The following is a 19,380-nucleotide window of genomic DNA, read 5'->3' on the forward strand; positions in this document are numbered from 1 at the left end:
GCTGAGTAGACGAGCGACAATCCCACCTTCTCCGTCCTGGTGTATTTCATCTCTGATAGGCCCAACGTTTTGCTGACATAGTAGATAGGGTATTCCCGTCTCATATCGACTTTAAAGAGAACCGAGCTTACTGACGATGAACTTGTTACCAGGTAAACTCCCAACTCCTCTCCTTCTTCCGGAGAGCTAAGGATCGGTGGCTGCCCCAAATACTTCTTCAAGTCGCTGAACGCTGCTTCGCACTCCACCCCCAGGTGAAATTCTTCTCTTTTCGCAACAACGTGAAGAGCGGACGACATCGATCGGATACCCTGGAGATAAACCTGTTCAGCGCAGCTATTCTCCTTGTCAACTTCTGTACCTGCTTTTGGTTAGTGGGGCTCGGCATCTCTACTAACGCCCGGATCAGGTCTAGGTTGGCCTCAATGCCTCTCCTGGTGATAATGTGCCCGAGGAATTTCCCAGAGGAGATTGCGAAAACACATTTCTTCGGATTCAGCTTCATTTCGAAACTCCTCAGTCGATCAAAAGTTTGCTTGAGGTCTGTCAGATGGTCTCCTGCTTTCTTGCTTTTCACCAATAAGTCGTCGATATACACCTCCACGGTCTTCCCGATTAATCCTTCGAACATCTTTGTCACGAGTCTCTGGTAAGTGGCCCCGGCATTTCTTAGGCCGAACGGCATGACCTTAAAACAGAACAACCCTTGCTCGGTGATGAATGATGTTCGTTCCTTGTCCTCCACTGCTAGGGGGATTTGGTTATACCCCGAGTATCCGTCCATAAATGGCATTCTCTCATGACCAGCAGTGGCATCGACCAACCTATCGATCCTCGGTAGCGGGAAGCTATCCTTTGGGCATGCCTTATTTAGGTTCGTAAAATCGATGTATACTCTCACCCTCCCGTCCTTCTTCGGTACTGCCACTATATTTGCTATCCATTCTGGGTACTCTACTTCCCTGATAAACCCAGCCTTTAAAAGTTTCTCGATTTCCTCATTTACCCCCTGCCTGAGGCGCGGAGACAGCCTCCTCGGCTTTTGTCTAACAGGTCGGAAGCTTTCATCGACGTTTAGTCTATGGCACGCCACCAATGGGTCGATTCCGGGCATGTCCTCCAATGACCACGCAAACACGTCCTTGTTTGTCCTCAGAAGTTGGAGCAATGCTGCCTTCTCCTCCTACAACATTGTGGTGCCGATACTAACTAGCTGACCCCTGTCATCGCCGAGGTCCACGGCTTCGACTTTTTCAACTGTTACCCGCTGCTCCCGTTGTGGCTGCTTCTGTAATTGCTATGAAGCTTCGTTCCCAGTTGTTGGCACCTTTCTCTTCTTCTGAGGAATGGCCTCGGGGCCTCGGTCTTATTTCAAGGTTAGGTGAAAACACCTCTGCGTCATCTCCTGATCACCCCTGATCTCCATTGTTCCTTCCTTACCCGAGAAACGAATAACTTGATGATAGGTTGATGGTACTGCTTTCATCTCGTGTATCCACCTTCGCCCCAGGATCGCGTTATAGGCTGAGTCCGCATCTATTACCACGAATCTCGTCAGTACCACTTTTGAACCTGCTGTGATCGGGAGTGTGATTTCTCCTACCGGACTGCTCGGAGTACCATTGAACCCATAAACGAGGGTTGGTGTTGGTTCCAAACTCTTTGAAACCCCCATCCTCTTTGCCGCGCTCAGGAATAGAATATCCACTGCGCTTCCTGAATCCACCAGTATCCTACAGAGCTCGACATTTCCCACTGGGAGTGCAATCACTAGTGCGTCCTGATGGGCCCTTGCCGTTCCCCTCAGGTCATCCTCCGTGAACACAATTGCCCGGGAATCCGCTCCGTTGCACATCGTTCCTGCTACCCGTACTCCTGATGCCACTCTGTTGACCCCGACCATATGTCAGATCTTTTTCACTCTCTCCCGAATCGCCCGCCTAGATGGCACTTCGGCCCCCAACACTCCCGTGATGGTATGGACTATCCTGCGCTCTTCCGTCTCTTGACGCCCTCCTTTAGTCGGCCTTCTTTGTTCGGGTTTCCGTTCGGCTCTCTCGGTAGTTTCCCCCCTTCTTCTTCTTCTCGCGGAGACATAACCTTTGAGTTTCCCTGCTTCGATCATATCTTGAATGATATGGCGCAGCCTGTAACAGTCCTCAGTAGGGTGATCCTCAGCCTCATGATACTCGCAGTATGGTTTTCCGGGTTTCCCCTTGTAACCCCGCGGTGGCTGAACGAAATCGAGTTCTCCCTTTATGTGCCTCAGTATCACGGATAGTTTTTCATTGAACGGGGTATACACCCGGCCTCTTTTCCACCATGACTGCTCGTTCGAATCTCTCCGCCTTTTTTTGTTTCCTTCCCCTCCGAGGTGGGCCGGTACCTTTGTAGCATCCATTCCCCCTTCGCTGTTGGCCACTGTCTGAGCAATTCGTCTCCTGCCTTTGACGGATTCTTCCACGAGGATATACTTTTCTACCTTTGCATACAAATCTTCTAGACGAGTTGGGTCAGACTTGATCAAGGACTCATGCAACCGTGTTCCCGGGATGACCGCAGCGATATACGCCGCGCAGGCTGTTGCCTCATCCATGCCTTCTACATCCAGGGCCTTTGTTCGAAAACGAGTTACGAATGACCTGATACTCTCCCCGGACTCCTGTCGAAGGTTAAATAGAGTGTTAACTCCGACCTTCTTCCTTCGCAGGTGGACAAATTGCCCGACAAACGTTTCCTCCAGCTCGGAAAAGTTCATAATGGACCCAGCTGGTAAAGCCTGGAACCACATCATGGCTCCGAGCCTCAAGGTCGACGGAAATAGTTTGCAGAGTAATGGATCATCGTTCTGGTACAACACCATCTGACTTCTGTAATGCAGAATATGGTCCATAGGATCCCGTGTTCCATCATAGGTTTCGAACTTCGGCATGTGGAACGATCTTGGTGGTTCTGAATTCATTATCATCGACGAGAATGGTGTCCCCTTGAGTTCCTGAATTGCGTTCCGTACCTTTTGTGCGGGATCCTTCCCTCGTGCGAATTCCTCATCCCTTCTCCTGAGCATTTCTTCCACTTCCTTCCTCGTCATTGTTTCTTTAACTTCAGAGCTTCCTTGCTGCGTTTTGATTGCTGTTGAATCTTCGGTCCAGTCTGCCTCTGTCCGTGCTACTCGGACAGTATGATCACTGCTTCGCTCTGCACCCGGGCCTCCTTCGGTTTCCGCACGCTCACCTAGCCTTTGCCTGAGCTCCTCATTTTCCCTCCTTATATTCATTATCTCATTATTTTGTTTCTCCAACCCCCTGCGCATTTCCTCTCTCATCTCCGTGAGTAAGTTGTACATTGCAAGCATTGGGTCTTGCGCGTTTGGAGGCGAGTCTGCTGGTAGCGGGTTTGATGGCTCTCCACGATTTTCGCCCCTAGCCCTTCCCATCTTGGTCGTTTTTCTCCTTGTAAGATTCCCACGGACGGCGCCAAATTGTAGATGCAAGAAATTGCTCTACACTTTTCTTCTCTCTTATCTCGGGCGGACCTGCAAACCAACCCACTCCGACGATCAAGTTAGACCAATTGATCAGTGTAATTTAGTTTTCTTTTTTAGAGAAGAAGAGATTGAACCTCTTTTACCCATAGCCCTCCCTCTTTTATAGGCATTGATCTGGTTTGATTTCTGCGCCATCCTTTGAGGTGACCTAGGGCAGTTAGCTCACTCCCTGACATGTCAGCTGCAGGAGTTGGTGCAACTGCCCTGCCACCTCTGGGATGACGTGAGTTGCTAATGCTGTCAATCAACTGTCGCATAAGTCAGATCCGTACGACCGACCTATGCTGCCACTACCCGTACTATTTTACCTACCGGTGACTCATGTCCGAGCTCAATCATTTATTTGCACCCGAGGAGTTCAATCTGTCGGGCTTATCTTCCGTCAATCTGAGCTTCGGAGATACTTCCGACCTCAAACTCATGCCACGTGTCCTTATTTCAGAATTTCCCTCACATATGGTATAATCAGTGTTGAAGACTTTATAAGTGGAGCGTAGTTATAATTCGTATCATGCTTATTCTTGAGGTTTGAAGGTTGCGAGAGATAGAATTTTGAGGTTGAAGATTTAGGTAATGTTCTATGGTGGTGATGAGGTAGATAAGGACTTGGTTCCCATATCGTGAAGGATTACATGCAGAGGAGAACAGGGGATCCAAAATCATTTGTGTAGTTACTTGGGATGTCATGGCACTACGTAAGTGGGTCAAGCCCAGGGAGCATCGTAGGACTAGTGCCTTTTGTGGATAGCGGTCAAGTGAACAAGATATTCTATGTCTAACTAGTGAGGAAAAAGGTTTTATTGTCCCTATTTCAATGGTGACACGCTAAGGCCTATCTCTTTAACCTTTTTTTATAGTCCCCAGATCCAATGGTATAGGATCTTGATGACATAAGACGAGGGTATTTAGGCCAATTTTTTCTGTTGGTGTCACAATGAATAATGAGATTGATGGGGTTATGTGTAAATTACCAAAATGATACAAGTATTGCTACAGTAACTTGAAATAACAATCGATGTATCATTATGTGCGTGTGTGCAGAGAGAACCATTGATTTTTATTGAGTGTATCTTTCTTTAATAAAAGCATCTATGGTTTTCTGCACACTCAAGCATATTCTCAGTGCTACTAGGAGTATTATGGCAAGTCACCCTAGCATTTTCATCAAATGAGAAAAGCAAATTGGCATTGGTTTTGGTGACATTTTCAAAATCATTGGTACACCTTCTTCACCATGATCTTCTAGTCTTCCACTAGAGTATAACGTAAACTCACCAAAACACACTCCCTTTGACTTTGGATTTGTGATGCGATTTGATTAATTACTCAATTTTCTCTAATATTTTGTTTTATAAATCAATGATAATAAAATAGATAAAGGTTTTACACTATATGATCTTGCCAAGTAAATTAACATGCACAATGTGAAAAAAGCCTAAATTTGACGGTCTTGAGCTGTCAAATTTCATAAAATTCGACGGACCAAGAGGTCGAATATTTCATTGTCAATTTTTTTTTTCGACGGGTCAAAATTGTCATATTAATGAAGGATGGGAGAAATTCGACAGCTCTAAGCCGTCAAATCTGGGAACATTAAGAATTTTGACGGTCCTAGACCATCAAAATTAAGTTTCTAAAATTCATAAGCCTTGGCCCGTCAATTTTTTCTGTCGAATTTTCCATTTTTCATATAGTGATGGAAGACAATGGACTTGTAGAAAATCAATAATTCTTTTAGGGGGACTATACTTTTGAAATAATTAAAATCAATTTTTTACATGGAAAATTTAAGAAGTTGAAATTCATGGAATTTTTTTTTTCTTTGGAGTGGTATTAAGAATCAATCATCACAAATATACATTGTGCTTATTTCTTGAGCTCAAATTGGCACGTTCAAATTCTTCGAGTCCACCAATCCATGAACATTACTTACAATCTTTCTTTGATAATCTCTAATTTTTTGCATAACAGATCAAATATAATGAATATGACCACTTTGAGGTATTTATTGATCGTCAGTTTTTGTTGATTATTTTCTTTTCGTTTGTCATTGATGTTGCACATTATATACTTAGTATTGGTCTTACTTTATTGTAGAGTTCGTTGACTCTAAAGCAACTTCTGAGGTATCTAATTGTTTTTTGTCTATTGTATTAATGATTTTCTTCATCTGATCACTTACAACTCGAGAACATTCACTAAAGAGTAGATATTCCTCCTCAGGGGCAGAGCCAGGATTTAACTCATGTGGGGGCAATGTAAGAGTGGAAGTTTTTTTGTGAGGGCAATGAAGATTGTAATTTTTTTTTTGTGGGGACAACATAACCATGGAAACTGTTTTGTGGGAGGCAACTAAGAGTGTAAGACAAATTGGGAGAGCAATAGTTCATTACTCCAAAGAAGGTTTGAAAATTCTTATGGGGGCAAGTGCCCCCATTGCCCCCACTCTAAATCCGTCCCTATTCCTCCTCTTCTCGCTTGCTTCCACCTAGAGAAATTAGTGTGATTCCTACCTAAGAGCCTTGATACTAAAATTAGTTTATAAAATACTAAAAGAAATTTACCAAAGCCAAAAGTCTTTAACACTTACCTTCCGATATTTATTAATAAAGATTTCCATCCTTACCTTTATTTGAAAATTTCTTGGTACCATTCATTCTCATGATCACTGGGATCATTTTTATGACCATAGGGATTCATTGTTATCTAATCGTTGAATCTCTGTTGTGAGTTACAACTATTCATTGTACCTTGGTGGTTGTCCTTCCTTATATAAAATCAAAGCTTTCTTTGTTTTATTTGTTTGTTATCTTAATTTTGTACTATAATTTTTTCCTACAATTTTAGTGTGACTTTTAAGTTTGATAGTTTGTGCAGTTATTTATGTTGATATGTTGCATTTGTTCTTATATATTGGTATCCTATATTTTGATATTTATTTTGCATACTTTAATTTATACAGTAATACTTGGTGTTTAAATTTTTTATATTGTGTATATGTACATGATACCTAACAAGATTTTGAGAGGTTTGTGCTAAAAACAATGCTTTGGCAAAGTCATTTTGAATTATTTTCATTCAAATAAAAGAAAATTGATAATACTTTTTTCTCCATTTTTGTACGTACTCCATATGACCGTTCATCTTATTTTATTATAATATAATTAAATAATTCATTTCAAGATGACAAAACATATGTTGAAAATATTTTATATGATAAAAAGTTTCTTATTTTTAAAAATGGAGAGGTCTTAAGTTCAAATTACATTTTAGCAATTTTATTTAAAATAATCTTAAGCAGTTTGATATGATCCAGCCCGAATCAATAAATTCGGTCGAATTGAATCCACATATAATTTTAATAAAAGTAAAATGGTTCGGATATGGACTTAAGTAGTATGATCCGACTCGGATTCAAATTCGGATATGGATATGGACACACTCATATCCAGCCAGTATCTGACCCATTTTACGCGTTAGATTAGGTTTTAATCTTGTTAGAAATTGAACCAGAAGCTAAACTAGTTAAAGAAATGATTCAAATCACCAAGTAGTTTTAACCTAATCATCAAAGAAAGTAGAGTTTTGAGACAAGATTTGAAGCCCAATCTTTGTTAGAATTCAAGTATCGTTAAGTTCATAAGCTAAGAATTGAATACAAAGCGTTAGGGACTTTCAATTTCGTAATTGTAGTCATAGATTTGTTTTAAAAATATTTTTATTTTAAAGTCAATGCATTATTTAAAAGTTTATATTCAATATAGGTATTTTGACAAAATTCATAAAGGTTAGATTGGAATTTTGTATATTGCACCAAAATCTACAAAGTGTTTTAATTTTAATTTTATTTATTTATAATTGATTTTGAATAAAAAAAAAAATGATTATTGTATGACTGCACAGTGATAAGCATGCTTCAATGGGCATGCACTCACACAATTTGAGCTACACATACGGGTGGCAATGGGTCGTGTTGTGTTGAGGTAAGGGTATTATGAAAATTTATCAAACTCAAACCCGACCATTTAATAATCGTGTCAAAAACTTAAACTCAAACCCAACCCATTTATAAATAAGCATACTTGGCCCGACCCATATGTAATTTGTTTAATAAAATTCAAATTTGTGTTGAAAAAAAAAATATGTTCCATTTCCACCACAAAAATAAAATACCATTACTAAAAATAAAGTCACAAACCGATAAACTAATATCTAAAAACATAAATTAAGTATCACAAAACATAAACTAAGTTTTATCATAAAAAGTGGGTAATTTAAAAAACTTCTTAAATAATTGTTGATATATTTAAAAGTACATGTTAACGGCAAAATAACTAAACGTGTCACAATGGGTTGACGCTCCTAACCTAGACCCGACTCATTTAATAATCATGTTAGATGGGTTGACACTATAATAACCCAAACCCACTAATTTCTTGTCGTTTCTAGTCGTGTTTGAGGGTTGTCGTAAAATTGCCACCCCTTGCTAGACATATAAATTCTTAAAATGAGTTTGGGCCTGAATTCAAGCCCAACAACACATGAGATACACATGATACAAATTTAAAAACATGAAAATATGTTGCAGGTTATGAAACGTGAGATATTGAAAAGATACCAACGGTTTCTTGACAACTCAGTTAATTAATGTATGTTCAGACTGAACACTGACAGACTGTACATGGGGCTTTATAAGAAAACCTGCATTGAGCATTACAAGAAAACCCATACTAAAAACAAAATAGGTAGGTCAACAGAAATGATGAGGATGTTGTTTGTATTCATTTTAGAAATTATAAAAAAAGAGTTAAATAATATAACTTTTAAAGTAACATTTATTAGTTACAGTCTGTAGCCCACAGTAAACCTGACAATACCTCCTTGCCCGCACATTATTTATACTCATGTTGTCTTCAGGTGGAGCATCGAAGCATTTTACAGTAAGTTTGAGGGGAAAAATTATAAAATGAGTGTTTAGCGATTTGATGAAAGTGAATCATGTTAAGACATTGAGAAGATGAAACCTAGTTCTTCATGTTTTTTTTTTCTTTTTCACAAGCCATGGAAGATGATGATTCGACAATCTCCCCCATTTACCTGGTAAGGGGTTTTATTTTATGAATAGGTTTTAATATTATGGTAAAATTAAACATATTTCATCAAAGAGTTTCTTTATTTCTATTCTTACCATTTTCTATCTATTTTCATTGTCAGAATTCAAATAAAAAAATATCAGCACTTGAATTTTAATTATATTTTCCATTTTATAGGTAATTGTAGAAAATGGATATGATCGTCAAAGAGGGGAAATGGTAAATCAATCATTGGACATTTTAAGCAGAGTCCTGCAAAATAAGTCTTGTAAGTGTAGCAACCTTTTAATCATGTGGATGGAAATTTTCATTGATTTGTATAGCTTTTGATATATTTGTTGTCAGTCATGGTTAAATTTTTTTTTTTTTGTTTCGTAATGTTTTATATGAAACATTTTGGATTTTTGTCATGTCAAAACGAAACCACATACAAATTGAAGCATTCCAAGTTTTGATCTTTTTTTTTTTTTTTAGAGATCTCTAACAGAGATATTTGGGGGAGAGAGATCTTCCAAAGACATCTATGGGAGGGATTTATGAGGGAAATCTGACGAGAGATCTGTGAGAGAAGTGGAATCTGCGAGAGGAAAGAAAGAAATCTGCCTTGAGATCTATGAGAGGAGAGAGATTCGGGGAGAGATTTGCGAGAGAGAGAGAGAGAGAGAGAGAGAGAGAGTACATTTTTTCTCTTTTTTCTCTTGAAATCTCAAATTCCTTGAGTTGCTTTACAAGCTTTTAGATAAAAGTTGTTCTACCCTTTCTTCACCAACAAGTATAACACCTTTGACCTTGGTCTTCTTTAAAGGAATAGGACATATAGACCAATTCTCATATTCTAGTAAATATTTTTTATACTAATATATTTTCAAACTATTGAAAACTCTTTTGACCATGGTTTTCTGGGAAAGATTTTTTATAGAAATGTTTTTAATATTTTGAATGTTTCAAATATTCCGACAATGTTTCAGTTTCGTTTCGATTTTTTAAGAAATTGAAACATTGGATCGAAACAAGATTTTAAACCATGGTGTTAGTTTTCGAAGTTAGTTAAGATTTTAGGTTACATGATACATAGCAAGTATTCACTTATCCCTCACCTCACTTTGTTATTGTTTTTTAATAGGTGTACTACACCAAAGTTTTAGTTGGAAGATTTGGGATCGACTAAATGAGTCATGTTCCTTTATCCTGTTTGTCTTAGAGCCAAGTCTTTTGTTATTGAAAGTAAGTTTGTATTTACTTTCACTATCTTCATTTTTTTTAATATTAATTTTTAGTAGATCAATGTACAAAACATGTCATTGGATGGTAGTTCTTTGTCTTATTTGTGTGTGATTGCACCATTCTATACCTATAGTGTTTGTGCATAATGTGTTTATTAGCCCTATCACAATAAGAAGGTTAAATATATTTTTTTTCATGTAACTCATAGAAAATCAAGTAATAATTTAATAAATATAATAATTTAATTTCCTAGAAAATTATCATTTATTTCTTATTGTTCTTGATCTACCTCGGGCATGCACACCGTACGTGATGTATGAGTAATGAAAGTGAATTTAGGAATACTAAATGGTATCTATTAAGAATTGCATTAATTATTTTCTTTCTCCCTCTAGTCAAAATAAATCTACTATATTTATTATATAATTTTAAATTAAAATGAATATGTAATTTATATTCAAAAGAAAATGATTTTCAAATGATATACTAAACTACACATTAGTAGACTGTTCTTTTTAATATGTTGTGAAGTATTTTAATTATTTTCAAAGTATAAAATTTATTTTTCATTTAAATTTCCACTTCAGTAATCTATAGTTAGATGCGTCTAACCCAATTTGAAAGTAAGATATAAAATATATACACGATCTACCATATCACTTCATTTTGAGTAATGTGTCCTAACTCTTGCCATTTGCATATGCACCACGTGTAATTTAAAAAAAAAAAAAAAAAAAAAAAAAAATAGATCTTCACAATATCTCATTTGAAAGATCTTGATTTTGATATATTGAGTTGTTGGTGTGAGCTCAAAAACTAGTAAAATGAGTGGAAGCACAAATTAGACAATTTTTCCTTTCAAACCCAATTTTTTTTTATTTTTTTTTGTTTGTTTGTTTCTTGAGACATTTTCCCTTCGATTTTTTTAAGTTTCTTCAACCTTTGTTGTTCATCTCTGTATAGACTCAGATAGAATTTCCAAAAAAAAGTTTCTATTTAAACCATTTTCTAGCTTTTCAAATAGGACTTAAATAGACCCATAGAAGCATTTCCTCTAAAACTACTTCTTTCTCACCAAGTTGATACCTTTAGCTTCTGATTTCATGGACAATCTTCGAATTTGTTTACCAAAGCCTAGTAGGTTCTTAACAGAAGACAGCTCATTCCCACTCTTCTAGTTGTTTTCATTGGCATCTAATCCTGACCCATTGTCAATTGGCGAGGACCATTGGCTTAGAGCAGAACAAAGGAGATAATATGTCAAATTTATCCCACAATGGTCCCTCAGCAGATGAGGGTGACAGTTATCAATTCTTTACAGAGGATAATTAGATACTATCTTGGAGGTGTAGTGAGGATCTTTTTCCCTTTGCTTGATTTTATTTTGATAATTTTGTCATTTTTATTTGTTCTGTAATTATTTACCTCTATAGCTATAAAGTTATGTATTTTTTTCCCTTTTTTTTTTTCTTTGGATTTTTACAAGTCTTAAATTGTACACCAGATTCATAGTAACAGTACTCAGATTCAGTAATTATTCGATAGGCGGTTAATTTGGATACATTCATGAAAGTTTTGACGAAAAATTGAATTTTTTTCAAGAAATATAAAACAATATTTTAAGATTTCTAACCAAAATCGATCATCTTGAACCCCTTAAAAAAACCCTGTCTTGTTATTGGGATTTAAATGTTGAAGGAAATAAAAATTTCAAGTTGAAGGGGAATTTTTTTTACCATATTTCACGATCAATTGATAAGTTATCGATTAATTTGTCGAATTAATCGGCTAGTCCCTCATTTGGAGAATTCTCGTTTCTATTGTTTTGTTATAAATCTTTCGAGTTTCTTATGAGATGTCTCCTAAGTTTCTTAGAGAAACTTCTCTTTAATTGTCTATACGAAAGAAGTATAGAGGCATAGTATTAGTTAGTTTAGATGCTATGTTGATTTCTTTTGATGACACAAACAAAAAATGAACCTTGCAGTCTTGTCTGTTTGATGTGTAGTTTTAAATCTCGGACGAGACCAACTCTGGAGAGTCATCTCGGTTTGAGAGGCATCCGAGCGAAATTTATCTATAATTTAGTAGGGATAAACTTATGTTTAAAAATTGGAACACTAATTATTTATTTTTCTTAGTCTTTAAGAGTTCAAAAAAGTTGGGATTAATCTAGCAGTAAAGTTCCATTACAGTAGTTTATACTTTAGGGATGATTGCCACAAGCCACCTAATAAGTAAAAAAGTGTGGGTGATATGTGATTGGGATTTCAGATTGAATGGCATTTTCTTTCTTTTAAATAGAATAATAAGCCTTCTTCTTGAAGGAGTGGTTCTTTAAACTTGAATGTGACACCCCATTATGCACATTCTATTGCTCTAATCATGGAAGAGAATTAGCTCTCATCTCATTGAAGATGAGGATTTCTTCATTGATTTTTATAACTTCTCTTTTTTTAGTTCACGTTTGGTTCGGTGCCGTTGAAAATGTATCTACTAGATGGACCGGTAGGTTTGACCGCACTTACCAGTCCAAATCTAGTGTCTGCATTGGCTGATGATGTTTGGGTGGTCCTTCAAAGAGAAGAGAAGAACAATTCTGCTGAATTTGAAGTGAGGGACATCCGATGCCTTAATGCAGAGGTTAGTCTACATTCCTCTCAAAATTATAGATAAATTATTTATAATTTATTCATCAATAGTTTACCATACCATATGAAGAATTATAAAATTTAGAAATCATGGATAAATGTATCTCTAAAAGGAAAATACTAGGTTATATTACATTCCATTGGTACGATTTTAATTCTATAATTTCTCTTATTTTTTTGAAGGTTTTAGCACATTATCAAATGAGCTTACTATTTATGTAGGCTTCTTGAATATAAACCTTTTCCTTTATTTTTTAAGGCACATGGTTTGACATTTCTCGTGCTTTTTATTACAAAGGTTGATCCCATTATTGGCAAAGACCACCTCTTTAAGGGCAGCATTATGCTAATTAAAGCTTGGGGCTACTATGAGAGCCGACGGTGCTCATCATGGTTTGATGTCTTCATATGCATTGGAGACATTGGTCTTGTATGTCATCAATCTTTTCCACTCATCTCTATAGATGAACCTTTATTGGCGAGTCAGATAAATTCTAATTTTTTTTTCTTTTATTTTTTCTAGGTATAAATAAATTTTATTTACAACTAAGTCACCCCTCACAGGTCCTATGTAGATTTTTGGTATATTTTTGCAAATTTGATTGGGAAAACTACTGCATCAGTTTAAATTGCCCAGTCTGCGTGTCTTCATTGCCAGAAATATTGGGTAAGCGATGCTTTTCTTGTGCATAACGTTTGTCTTTCATTTTTGTTTCTCTCTTAATTATTTTGGTACTAGCCAATAAAAATGAAAAAAATAATAATAAATAAAAGTGATTAAGCAACATCCCTCAATTTACTTTATACTATTGGATAGATTCATTTCTTGTTTACTTGTAATCCTAACCTGTTTCGTGCTTTAAAAGAAAACAAAAACCTTGGGCGCAATGTGAGTAAAGGTATGCAATTTTTCTCCCATTCAAATATAAGATTCCTTCTATGTCGAGATATGTATCTAATTTCTCGTGTAACTTAGCTTTTGTCATGCAATGTAAACTTGGAAATTAGAGTTTCATTTTTTTCTGTCTTTAATTTAAGCAATATTCTTTGCAAAGATCCCCCTTCGAGAAAAGCTTAAAGACACCAAAATTTTCTAGCTCAAACATTTTTATGTTGCATAGATTAAGTATTTTATTTTTATTCATTTGTGCTACTTGTTAATCATTTAATGATGACATGACCACTCTCAAACAGGAAATTTCTTTCGGATACGTAGTGCTTTTTTACATGTGGGGAACTAGGCATTCTTTCCCAAGACGGTAAACTGATTTCAAACCCTTTTTTTTTTAATACTATACGGTCAATCTTCTGTTCTTTTTGTTGCATGTTTTTATTTTATTCTTTTTTGCAAATTTGCAGAGCCATCTTTCATATTGTGACATGCCTTCACCTGGATGGGGAAGGAATCCAGCACCAGTGTCTCATGGTCAATTGCGGAGATCACATCGTGACAAAAGACAATCCTGAGCCCTCACAACCAAAACTCCCAATTCATCTCGACTTTGGGGCTTTCAAGCATCTTCCATTGCGTGCACCCGTGTCAGAAGTAAGCAGGCAACCTTACTCCAGTGCTTCACATGGCTCTACATTGGGACCTCCATCACTGGCGACACATATATCCAGACCAACATCGAGTGCGAATTCGGAAAAGTATGGGAATTCTAACTCATGAAAATTTGATTTGGTGTTCTACAACATACCTAAGATAATGATTTAGTTTTTCTCATGCTTGGATCTGCAGGGTTGCAATGCAGTCACATGGTCTGACCGATGAAAAGGACTTCCTGATTGTACATAGATTGAAAGGATTAAAATCCTCACGACAATGTACAATGTATGCTGAACCGAAAACTTTTTAGTACATGCACCTACTTTATTTGTTATCATTTGTATTTCTTTTAACAAACTTGACACTTATATTTTGAGTAAAGATGGGTTGCTTGTTTAGTTTTTGTATCATTAAGTCTATTGATAAAAAATTTTATGATCTACCTTGAGATGTGTGAAATAAGATTATAATTGATTTGATGAAGAAATGTATGTATAATTCTTGGTATAGTTGATCACTGGAGTGTTATCCTTTGATTAATAGTCACATACAAAATAATGACGTGTAACTTTTTTCTCTCTTGGTATTACGTTTGATCCGTTGAAAAAGGGTTTCGTGATTTGTGGATGATCGCTTGAGATGTTTGTTTTTCTGTAGAGATTTTGTATAAGTTATTTAATCTTGGGACTTTGCACTTGATCGATAGAAGGAGTTATTTATTCATAGAGAAGGCCTTAAGCTTGATCTTCTCTTGGAGGTTTTTTTGTTTGTTTCAAGATGAGAGTTTGTAAACTTGATCTTCTCTAGAGGTTAAAGTCCATTTCTTCTTTTGAAAAAAAAAAATGATTCAAGCTCCTCTTATATGAGTGAAGTTTTAGTATTTATAGATTTATGATAATTTAACATTTCAATTATGGCCATGATTTAATGAGTTTTGATTAATTAGTCTAAAGGTTAATTTGGTCAAATTTCAAATTTGAGAACTGTATGGATCTTTAGTGGGTTTTACATTTTGGTATGCGTCTAAAGCCTTTTAGTGTGGATCACTTGAAATCGGACTTTATTAATTCATGGGCTTTATCAATGGAAAAGTGAAATCCAAACAGGTGGAGGCTCGTTCCCAATATGGACTCCAATTTAAATTTATAAAGCCTTTTATTAATTTTAGGGGTTTCTTGTGATTCATACAAAATGTAGGGATCAGTTTAAAATTTCTATGCCTACAAAATCTTCACATATGTTCCACTTTTACAATGTTAATTTTCAAAATTTTTTGTTTGTTTGTTTGTGATTTATGGGTAATTCTTATTTTAGAAGACAAACCCCATTTTGGATTAAGTGGATTCATCTGATATTGCAGTGTTGGGGTGAAAACAACAAAGAAAACTACAATAAACTCTACCGAAAGCACGTAGTTAAACAGACAACAACAATCAAAATGTTACATCAACTCTTAGAACTTATGTACAAATAAACTAACAAAATGAGAAATGGTTCCAGAAGGCACATCTCTAGGAATAAATTCCAAGCAGGGAAACCCAACAGGAACCTTATTTCTTGTAGGGCCCATTATATAGAATTCGTTTCAGTTGGCCTGGGTTAGACTAGGGGTGTCAATGGATAGCCGAAAATTCGAATCTGATTCGAATTCGAAAAATTGGATATTATCCAAAAATTTTGGATATTGGATTCGAATTCGGATAGTTTTATATATTCGAATCCTTATCGGATACAGATTCGGATATTAAGATTTCAAATCTGATTCGAAATAATATATAATATATATTATTTTATTTGATTAATTTTTTATACAAATAACATAATATATAATAAGTTTTTTTTTTTTTTAATTATGAAAAATCAGTTGGATAAGGAAAAATAATGCTTTTTTTTAATATACAAATTATTCGAATTCTAATTGGATATTATCTGATATCCAATAAGATAATCGGATTCGAATTCGGATAGAGTTTTAGAACATCCGTCGGATTCGAATTCGAATTCAGATATTGCCATATCCTAACCGATAAGCATCCGTTGACAGCCCTAGGTTAGACCTTCTGCTTGATCTTCCTTCTAGGTCTTGTTACTACTCTATGAACTATGAACCTTTCCTTGTTCAGCCTATCACTACTGCAGTCTCTTGTTGTTACTTGGTTTGTTGGTTCATTTTGCTCGAATTTGGGTTTGGGATTTGTGGTTCACTACTTTTGAACGAACCAGATTATTAGAGGCAGTTCGTGGCGGATATTTAAGTCATTTATGTTCATCTCATAGAAGAAGACTCAGGTCGGGGGGCATATGATCAATTTAAAATATAAAGAGTTATCTTTAATATTGACCAAATCTTGGGATTTCTAAAATGAGGGTTATTTGTGTCTTTTATTGACCAAACCGTTGTGCATCTCTAAAATTCACCAAAATAAGAGTTCGTTAGGTTTGGTATTTTTCATGAACTCACTACGAACCCAACCTGGAATTGATTTAGTTTGTACCAGTTCGTAGTTCGCTACCATATTAACATATAGTTCTCACTCTTGGATTCCTCCACTAACTATTGGGCTTTCTTGGGCTTCATATCAAAGTGGATCTTATGCACTTGATAATCCATAGCTTCGACCTTTCCTGAGCATAGTCAGTAATTCTTTGAATAATTCGTGAATTATACTTGAATTTTTCAAATGATAAACAAAACGATTAAAAATTCCATCCAATTTAATTCCTATTAAAAATTCTTGATTTTTTGAATCATTCACAATTTATTCTTTTCCTGAATTAAACAAATCAAAAATATTTATACAAAAAGGTTAAAAACACAAATTAACCCATATTTTTATAATAAAAAAATTCTATCTCAATATGACATGATAATATTTTCATTATTCTATCTTTATACTCAAAGGTTTCATCATTACACAATCACTAATGGTTGATTGTTATCGCACTAATCATTGTTTGTTATTGAATATTCAAATTATCAATCAACAAGTAGTTTTTTTTTTACTCCTTTTGCATTTCTTCTCTCTCCTTGGATTTTTAGAACATGAGTCTTGGTAACTCAATTAATTAAGATAGTATGTACTTTGCATTATGAAGATTTGTGTTACTAGTATGAAATTTTTTTTGTTTTGTTGTGATAATGGGGGTGTTCGGACTTATGTCTGGGGACAGGATGAGCTAGGGCCGGAACCAAGGCATATCGGACCCTCCCCTGGGCATGTGCAATGCCCGTACATCACACACACCAAGTAAGTGAGGTAACGCTTATGCGGGTGGTCCTGAGGAAATATTGCTCATACCAGGTATTGAACACTCAACCTACGGACTCTCACCACTTATTGGATCGAAATTGCCATTGATCCACCTCCTTGGGGTTTGTTAGTAGTGTGATTAATCATAAGTACAATTTTTTTCTTAGTTTTAAATTTTTTCTATATATAGAATATGTGTAAAGGCATCCAAGTATCACTGATTTGTAATAAGGCTTAATTGTTTAATATAAATGCATAAAAATATCATACGTTCGTAATTTACTAAGGATGAATTCAAATATGAAGGGTCTTGATGGTGATTTTGAAAAATTAGATATAAAAATAATAAATATTAAAAAAATAGGGGAATTTTTTATATATTCGGATATGAGTATGATGAAAAATTTATTATGTAAACGCACAAATTTTTTAAAGTTTTTTAGAGTATTGAAGTCGAATTATACCCAAACTATTCTCGAATCACATTTTTGTTGTTCTTCAAAATTTTGATCGAATTTTTAAATGAACTACTAAATGTATATTCCAAATCGTACTAGAATTAATCCCGTAATGATTTTTTGCCGTATACCAAATTGCTAACTATGTTCCCTAGTTTTGATATAAACTTGATATGGTAGGGCATTTGTGTCATCCATCAGTTTTTGAATCGTTTGGTAATATAGTTGTACACTGACCCAGGGGGGGGGGGGCTCAATGGTTACAAAACTAACGATTGGGGTTTGCTCCCTGTGGTCTTGTGTTTTAAATTGGGTGGCCTCTTAATCTGACTTACTCCATCGCATATTGGGAAGGGGTTGGGGCATGCGATCGTAGGGACTAATTTTATCTCAAAAGGGTTTGGGATATCTACGATATCAAAAAAATAAAAATAAAAGAAACCAAACAATCTTTGATATTTTCATTTTTTTTGTCTTTTGGAATCGAGATATCCAGGCCTCTTAGAGCACCTGCTAATTCGTGGGTCACATGAAGTCCAACCCCCCCCCCCCCCTCCCTGCATAAGTAATTTCTAGGTCAGGGAAGATTCGAAATCAAGACCTATGTGCTTCATGACATATGGGCTTGGCCATTTAACCAATGAGGGTTAATAAAATAGCATTTGTTGGCAAAATCTGCAGGATTTTCCAGATTTTTGTGACCAAGTAAGTTTATTTGAACTACTAGGTCTCACACTTTGTTTGGAGTGGGACTACTTGGGAACTTATTCTTCTTTTTAAAGAGAATAATTTTGTTCATTTAGTTGTCAAAAATCCTTTTTGGGTGAATGAGAAATCAACTCCAAACAACCCCTACTAGCCATGGTTTATTATATGTGATTTGTAGAACTATTGAGTTTGTTAATGAAACTCTTTAGTCCCACATCAGATAGGAATAAGAAATTTGTTTAGTTCTTATATAGAACTTCTCATATCATTTAAGTGAATATGAGAGAGAGACTCAGTATGTGGTTGAGAAGATTCCTTGTTCAATTCAGTATATTGTTGAAAAGGATTTAAACCATGGTTGAGAAGAAATTTGTTTATCAACCATATGTGGTTGATAAGCCCACACATGTGCAAGGGGCCCATGGGCTAATAAGGATTTAAACCATTGGTCAAAAAAATCCTTAATGCATGCACATGATGTGTGTGCAAGGGGATCCACATTTTGACAATTTGACTTCATGTGGGATTGTATCAAAGTAATCTAGGAACTTCTCATTGGAAGATAATGACGAGAATATTTTGATACTTGCGTGGGACATAGATTATAGACTATGTTATCAGGGAGTAAATTTACGATTATAGGGTTATAATAATGCGGATTGGATTAGCCATCTAGATGAGTGGAGATCCATATCAAGTTATGTATTCTTGATTGGAGGTGGTGTTGTTTCTTGGTCTAAAAAGAAATAATCTTGTGTTGCTTTATCCACAATGAAGTCATAATATATTGCATGTTATGCTGTGGTTTAGGAAACCATGTAGTTGAGAAGATTCCTTATTCAACTCAGTATGTGGTTGAGAAGATACCTTGTTCAACTTAGTATAATGCATAGTGCTAG

The 19,380-nt window shown here is 35.7% G+C and overlaps 1 protein-coding gene across 5 annotated transcripts in view; it reads left to right on the forward strand.

The window, feature by feature from the left end:
• The window catches only part of LOC147387656 (uncharacterized), a 31,206-nt gene extending 16,744 nt beyond the window's left edge, over positions 1-14,462 (forward strand). The window contains exons 1-7 of one of the 5 annotated variants that reach the window (XM_086420924.1): positions 8,470-8,647; positions 8,818-8,908; positions 9,764-9,864; positions 12,325-12,507; positions 13,710-13,774; positions 13,875-14,165; positions 14,257-14,462. In XM_086420924.1, coding sequence (XP_086277050.1) covers positions 8,582-8,647; positions 8,818-8,908; positions 9,764-9,864; positions 12,325-12,507; positions 13,710-13,774; positions 13,875-14,165; positions 14,257-14,374 — 915 coding nt within the window. In that variant the 5' untranslated portion in view covers positions 8,470-8,581 and the 3' untranslated portion in view covers positions 14,375-14,462. Of the gene's footprint in view, positions 1-8,469; positions 8,648-8,817; positions 8,909-9,763; positions 9,865-12,324; positions 12,508-13,709; positions 13,775-13,874; positions 14,166-14,256 lie in introns of those variants that run through there. The other 4 variants (XM_086420922.1, XM_086420926.1, XM_086420923.1 and 1 more) reach the window with 4 other exon arrangements.
• The last annotated feature ends 4,918 nt before the right edge of the window (positions 14,463-19,380 follow it).

Source organism: Akebia trifoliata, chromosome 13 (assembly GCF_017979445.1).
Source record: "Akebia trifoliata isolate Shusen 1 chromosome 13, ASM1797944v1, whole genome shotgun sequence".
In the NCBI taxonomy this organism is placed as follows: domain Eukaryota; kingdom Viridiplantae; phylum Streptophyta; class Magnoliopsida; order Ranunculales; family Lardizabalaceae; genus Akebia; species Akebia trifoliata.